General features: G+C 37.7%; 1 protein-coding gene across 1 annotated transcript; it reads left to right on the top strand.

Moving 5' to 3' along the window:
* Positions 1 to 1,481: 1,481 nt before the first annotated feature.
* Positions 1,482 to 2,713, top strand: LOC141691090 (uncharacterized). The gene is made up of 2 exons (XM_074495833.1): positions 1,482 to 1,489; positions 2,311 to 2,713. The coding sequence occupies exons 1-2, from the start codon at positions 1,482 to 1,484 to the stop codon at positions 2,711 to 2,713; spliced, it is 411 nt and encodes a 136-aa protein (XP_074351934.1).
* Positions 2,714 to 7,732: the final 5,019 nt, after the last annotated feature.

The following is a 7,732-nucleotide window of genomic DNA, read 5'->3' as shown; positions in this document are numbered from 1 at the left end:
GTACAACTCCAATTCAATTCACAAACAACCCACAATCATCACCATTCCACCATCATTCAACCACAATACAATATCATTCAACCATAACTCAATATCTCAACTTATTCATCTAAACCAAGTCAAAAATGTGGCCAAGAACTTTAAATCCAACAAGTATCACTCCTAACTCCAAAATCAACAAAACCACTTACTAAACAAAGCTGTAAACATGATTAAACACCCATTACACTAACCCATCATTTAAACATTAGGAAATCCAAACAACAAAACTTAAGACTAAGATCATGAAGAGTTATACCTTCCTTGGAGCTTTTAATCCATGAAAGATCCTTGGAATGCCCATGGAAACCTTAATCTAACCTCTTACAAGCTTGATCTTTCAAAGAAATCAAGAACACAAAAATTAATTTCAAGAAAGTACTATTCACCATCTTCTTGAATGATTTATAGGAAATGCTAGGAAAGGATTTTGAAGCTAAGATTCCTAGGAAGTATGTAACTTAACTAGGAGAAGCTAGGATAATTACCTTGTAAATTAGCAAGTGGAGGAGCTTGGACTTCCCATTTCTTAAGGAAGAGGCTGAGAGCTCTTGCTTGGAAAGGTGGAGAAAATGTGTTTTGTGATTTGTGATTTGTTTGGTTGGTTGTTTTGCTTTTTTTTTTGTTTAATTATCTTTTAACCATGTAAAATTGTGTGGCTTGAAATCAACCACCCTTCCTTCCCTTTTTGTCATGCTTAGGTCATCAATCCTATGTCATCTTCCCATGCTTGTCCTCTTCTTATTGATTTGATGACATCATCCTCACTAACCTCTTTGATTAGCTCCTAATTACTTGGCTAATGACCGCTGATCTGTTATGCGGTTCGCTTAACTTTCATTTTCATTTATCGTTTGAGGGATCATACCCGGGATCTTATTACTTAGGTTTCTTTAACCTTTCTCAATATATTATATTTCTTTTATGATTCTCTCGTATAATCCTTGAATTTAAATCCTTTTTATTCTGTTACCTTATACTCAATTCTTTCTGTATCTGGTAGATTTCCGGGAAAAATCAAAGTGTTCGAATTTGGATTCTGACGATCTTTACATACACTTATATACCATATAGAGTAATAAAAAGATCTCAGAAGATCAATAAAAGAACCCCTACATAGTGTGGTATGAAAAGTTTTCTTATTCAGCATAATCAGCAAAATCACTATTCATAAGGGTTTCAAAAATTCCAAAAATTGGGGTTATTACACTAAAATTGTATTTAGTTGATATAAAGTTTAGAAGGTTAGATTCTTGTTTCATAATATAACATGTAAATGATCCGGAATTGAGGGGTAATCTGTATATATTGTCTTAATATACATGTTTATATCGTTTAAAGTTGTTTCGTGACACCCAATCCTGACCCCGGATTTGGGGTTGTTATATTCGAAGCTTGTCATGTCCCAGGTCAAGGGGGAGTTTGAAGAATGGGATGAAACCATGGCGAGGTATGTGCGCTTAGTGAGGATCGTGATGACTCAGTTCGATGAATGTCATATTGAACACATTCCAAGAGAGGAAAATGCTAAGGCAGATGTATTATCTAAGCTCGCCTCATTAGAGATAAAGAAAAGCTCAGAAAGTGTTTACTTCCGCATTTTGAAAACTCAAAGCATTGATGTTAAGCTTGTATCCCCAATAGGGCTGGGGACATCATGGATAGACCCCATTAAGGCCCATATTCAAACTGGTTGGCTCCCGAATGATGTGACTGAAGCATGAAGATTGACTGTGTTAGCACTGAGATATTCTTTGATCGATGGAATTTTGTATAAAAGGTCCTTTGTGGGTCCTAATTTAAGATGTCTCAGGCCGGGTGAGGCTCGAATTGCTTTAAAGGAAGTGCATAAGGGTATATGTGGCCAACACTTGGGGGGCAGGGCCCTAGCCCACAAGATTACTCGCTTAGGCTTTTATTGGCAAGAAATGATGACTGATACCAAAGAATATGTTAAGAGATGTGATCGATGTCAGAAACATGCTCCTGTAGTAAGGTAACCTCCTGAAATGCCGACTTTTATAAACTCCACAATCCCCTTTGCTATATGGGGATTGGATATTCTCGGGCCTTTCCCAATGGCTATTGCACAAAGGAAATTCTTGATTGTGGTTATTGATTACTTTACCAAATGGATTGAAGCCAATCCCTTGGCAAAGATTACAACTAAACAAGTCTCTCAGTTCTTGTGGGAAAATATTATATGTAGGTACGAATTTCCTAGAATCTTGGTGACCGACAACGGAAATAGTTCAATAATGAAAAGTTCAGAAAGTACTGTGAGGAAAACGAAATTGACTTGAGATTCACCTCTGTTGCTCACCCTCAAGCTAATGGGAAAGCAGAGGTTGCGAATCGTATCATTCTAGATGGGTTGAAGAAGAGGATTAAAAAATCCAGAAATAATTACGTGGATGAAATACTGCCGATACTTTGGGCTTACAGAACTACATGTAGAGTTACTACAGGAGCAACACCATTCATGCTAGCATATGGGGCAGAAGCAGTTGTTCCTGTGGAAATATTGCACTCGTCTCCCAGAATCCAAGCATACAATGCTGAGGAAAATGAAGAAGGGCAAAGGTTAGCCCTGGACTTGATAGATGAGGTACGAGATACAACACATGCAAAGATCATAGAATATCATAAAAGGCCTCCTTTTACTACAACCTAAGGGTGAAGGAAAGGTTTTTCAAACAAGGGGATTTGGTCCTAAGAAAGGTGGAAGCTTCTGGAGTAGGACAGAAAGGAAAGCTTGTCCCAAATTGGGAAGGGCCATACAAGGTTAATAGCGTTCAAGGAAGAGGATCTTACAAATTGGAGACCATGGAAGGGGAAGAAGTACCTCGAACTTGGCATGCTCAAAACCTGAAAGTTTACTACCTATAGCTTGTACGTACTATAGTGGTAATAAGTTTCAAAAGCACCATGAAACTTTGCTCGCTTAGGATTTTATACCGTAGTTTTATTAAGATTTGCATTCTAGTTTATGACTATTAAAGGGTTGAACCCATCTTATATAAGGTTTTGAAAACCAAGTTGTGTTTCAGAATAAAAGTTATTCTAGACTTTGGAAAACCAGATTATGTTCTTGGGTTTAAGTTATCTTAAATTTTGGAGGATACATTGCCTACTTAGCAAAGTTATGCACTGCTTGGCCAATAATGGGAGTACAAACTCAAGAAGTATTAGGAAAAGTTAAAGGGAAGCAGCTAAATATGGCAAGGGAAATATCATAAATAAACCCCGAGGGGTAATAAGTTCAAGATACAATAAGTTCATACATAAATTTAGAAATAAACAAGAATCTACTCATCCCTAGCAGAATCATCCCTATCCTTCTCTTCTTCAGTGTGGCCCTCTTCTGTATTAGCAGTGGTCTCTGCATCTTTAGCTGGGGAGGCAGGAGAAGAAGTAGTGCTAGGATTCAGGATGCGATCTTCTTGCATATGTGAGTTGAAAAGAGCGTCTAAGTTGTCCTCAGTCTCCGGCTGCTCAGGACTGATAAAGTCCTTGGCTTCTATCAAGCTAGGGTGCTTCTCAGCCACGGCCTTCACTGCAACATCCAAACCCTCTGTAAACTGGATGGGAAAAAGACCCTCATCATGAATATTCATCAGATCCCTGAACTTCTGGGAATCCATGTAATCATCGATGATTGTCTGCTTGTCACTCCGAAGTTTGACCAGCTCAGCATGAGCCTTAGACAACTCTTCATCCTTGTTCTTCAGCTTCTTCTCGAGGACCCCAACCCTCTCTTTCCATTTCTTCATCTCCCTCTCAAACTCATTTGAGTTTCTCTTCCAAGACCTAGCTTGGTGAAGCGCCGCCTGGAAGTAGGTGTTACTCTGTATCAGGGAAGCAGGATTTAGCACAAGTTCAAAATAAAAAGAAGATAACAGTTAAAGGAAAAGAAAGAAAAGTTACCGAAGCTTGAGCTTGAGAACCCAGAAGCTCAATGGTCTCAATTTCACTCCCCGTGACAATTTCAGTAAAGTCGTGGGGAGTTATGGTGTGGTAGGACCAATCCTTAGCATGTTTGGTGGACCCTACCACTGTGTCACTTCTCCTGAAGCCCCAGTTGGGCCTGAAAGAGTGTGCCTTGAGTGGAGGATCCACATCATCCCCCAGCGCGACCTCGGGAATATGAGGTCTTAGGAAGACAGGGGCATCAGGCTTACTCCTTGGGTCCCTGTTCAGCTTACCCCGTTTTTGGCGGCCCGAATTCTCCTTCCTTAGGCCCGTTAATGTTGTTAATGGCCTCCCAAGCTGAAATAAAAAAAAGAGAGAGAAAAACATTAAAGTCTGGAAATAATTAAGTTTCGATAAAGAGAAAGAAATAAAAAGAATACAGATAAAGTTACCTTTATCACTGGCCTGTGAGAGACCAACTTTCTTCAGAGAAAACTCCTTTAAAAGGGTCCAGGAGTCTGTTTGGCCATAATCCGGAATGAGGGCTTGATAAGTGACCTCCTCCTCATCAGTTAACCTAATGCTATAAGGGTTGCCATCGACTACTTTGCAAAAGGGCCTACGAAAAAGAGTGGCCCAATCGCCTCCGGCCCAGGTCAGCCTAACAAATTCATCTCTCCATTTTGGGTTATTCTCGACAATGGAGTTACCATAAAAAATTTGGGAGATTTTGGACCTTTGACGTATTAAAACCCAGCCCCGTTGGGTTAAAGCACTATTATAGAACTAAAAAATCTTTCTAAAAACAGCGACTCGGAGAGGAAATTTATTCCTAAGACATTAAACCATAAAACAAATAATATTTCTCCATACGTTAGGAGGGAGCTGGCATGGATTTATTTGAACATCTGCAAGCAGACGTGGAATGAATTCGTGAAAGGGGAACCTAAAACCTGCGGTTAGGGCTCCTCGATAAATAAAGATTGTATCCCCCTCCCAGTAACAGGTCCTATCCCCAGGGGCGGCCGGAGTAACCCTAAGGTTAGGAGAGAGTTTGTACATGGTATTGAAAGCTTCTATCCTACCATCTAACTTATGGAAAGTATTACTCTGGCTGTAAGAATCTAAATCAGAAAGGGAAGGATACTCATCCCCTCTAGTATTAATCATGTCTATGAGAGAAGTGTAAGGAGAGCGAATTTGAATAGCGGTACCTCTTTTAGAAGTATTCATCTTGGCCATCCTAGCAAGGTCGCGATCCTCCATTGATATTCTTGGGAAGGAGGCTTGAAACTCAGAAAATGATTAAAGGTGGTGGAGCTACGGTGGCAGATAACACCGAAAATCGCCTTCTTTAAAAAGGAACTTGAGAGAAACTTGATAGAAATTGTGAGTGAGAAATGAAATGAAGAGCTCTACATCTCACCACACTTATATAGTGGAGTCAAGGGAAGTGAATCGACAAAAGCCCATTGAAATGTGGCCTAATAAAGAAAAGCCCACTAAAAAGAGACGTTTATGGGACAATCTAGAAGGTGGAAAGGAATTTGAGAGGTCTATAATCGACCAGAACTCTAATCGATTAACAAAGTGACTCTGATCGAATATTTATTCGACTAGAGTGGTAGAAAATCACTTAGTTCGATCAGAGTCCTGATCGATGAAGAAAGTGACTTTGATCGAATATTTATTCGATTACAATGATAGAAAATTACTTAGTTCGATCAGAGTCCTGATCGATGAAAAAAGTGACTTTGATCGAATATTTATTCGATTACAATGGTAGAAAATCGCTTAGTTCGACCAGAGTCCTGATCGATTGAAAAAATAATCCTGATCGAAATTCAGATAGACCTCAGTGTCAAATATAAGTATAAGTCGATCAGAATCCTGATCGGATCGATCATGAATCCTGATCGATTTTCCCTTAGACCACAGTGACAAAATCCAAGTTAATTCGATCAGGATCCTGGTCGATTTTGATATGGAATCCTTATCGAAATTCTCATCGATCAGGGGGGAAATTAAGCTAAAGTCGACCAGAATCCTAGTCGAAATCGATCAGGAATCGTGTTCGATTAAGGTAGAACCCTGGTCGAAATTCTCATCAACCAAGGGGACAAAATTAAGCTAAAGTCGACCAAAATCCTGGTCGATTAAGGCAGAATCGTGGTCGAAAAAGGCTGAAAAAATAAGGAAAAATTCCAGAAATTAAGGAAAATTCCTGTAAATTAAAGGAAAAATCCCATAAATTAAGGGAAAATTCCTGTAAATTAAAGAAAAAATCCCATAAATTAAGGAAAAATTCCTGTAAATCAAGGAAAAATACCAGAAAACTCCTAAAAAGTAGGAATGAGGTAAGGAAAATAATTGGGGGGGTCCAAAACCACCCTAAAGCCACGTACGAAGCAAATTGTTATAAATGTGTAGGTCGCTCCACACTTTACGCAAAAACGATACCCTGTAAGGGAACAAATGAACCTAACTTCTGCGAAATCTTTTACGGTTTCTCAAAAGTTGGGGGCAAATGATAGGGGATAAAATAAACCTTAATCACGTCATTAATGTTGCCTTAATTACATCTAGGAGTGCAAGGCCCATTAAAAAAAGGCCATATGTATGACATTCAGACCAAGAAGGATAACACATTGATCAGGCATGATGGGATAAAGAAGACCCGATAGGCCTGAATAATTATTAATTTCGTAATTAATTAATAAGGAATAAAACAGTGATAAGTAAAATCCGAATAAGGACACAATTCCTTGAAGATTGGCCTCCAAGAAATCTCATACGATAAGGAATCAGTTTTCTACTTCCTAGGACTCTAAAGTCCATTCCAACTATGAGACTTGTCCACCAAGTCTCCTAACCCTAATCTAATTCAAGGACACCCAACATCTATATAAGTGGTCTCACCCCACAAATCAGAAATACGTTTTTGATTTGATCCTTGGCATACAGTAAGGTACGTAGACATCTTGTTAAGGCAGATCGAGTCACGAAACATAATAGCAGTCAAATCGAGGTTCGAAACTCACGAACCCTAGTAATAAATACATCAAAATTTTTTATCCATAACAAGAATGCTTTTCCAGCTTGGCGTTTCTCTTTTTTTTCCACAAAATTCAAACGAATACGCCAAAAGTAGATTTTACATTTATTTCTCTTCTAAATGAATTATTGAATAAGTCGGTTGGGAGATATAACGTAGGCGTAATAATTATAAGAGATCGCGTTTGAATTTTATTAACAAAAATTCAAATTTATTGAATGTGACAGTTGGGAATATGTAACGTAGGTGGTTAATAATTATAAGAGATAACGTTTTAATTTATATTTTCTTTTAAATAAAATATTTTATTAAATTCAAAATAAAAATAGATCATAAAATTTACATTAATTAACAAAAATAAATAAAAAATTAAAATATGATCACATTATTTTTTTCACCTCATGTAGTTAATATCTATTTTCAAATTATATATACCGTTTAGAACAAAAAAAATTATACTATATAGTAACTTTTAAGTTCAAATTTCAAAAGAATAATTTAAACTGCTACATTTAAGTTTTAACTAATAACCTACTTCGCCAAACATTTATAATCATACCTTTTTTCACAAAAGTCAAGCCGTTACCCATTAAAACCACAATATTCTACAATATCTTTCAAAAAATTAATAAGATTTAGGTGGTGGGTCCAACACAGTATCTATAATATTAAATGCACACAGCTATAGATACACCTGCACATACATATATAAACCCCCACCGCCTC

This window comes from Apium graveolens, chromosome 10 (assembly GCF_009905375.1).
Source record: "Apium graveolens cultivar Ventura chromosome 10, ASM990537v1, whole genome shotgun sequence".
Lineage (NCBI taxonomy): Eukaryota > Viridiplantae > Streptophyta > Magnoliopsida > Apiales > Apiaceae > Apium > Apium graveolens.
This window is presented reverse-complemented; position numbering and strand designations above follow the sequence as displayed.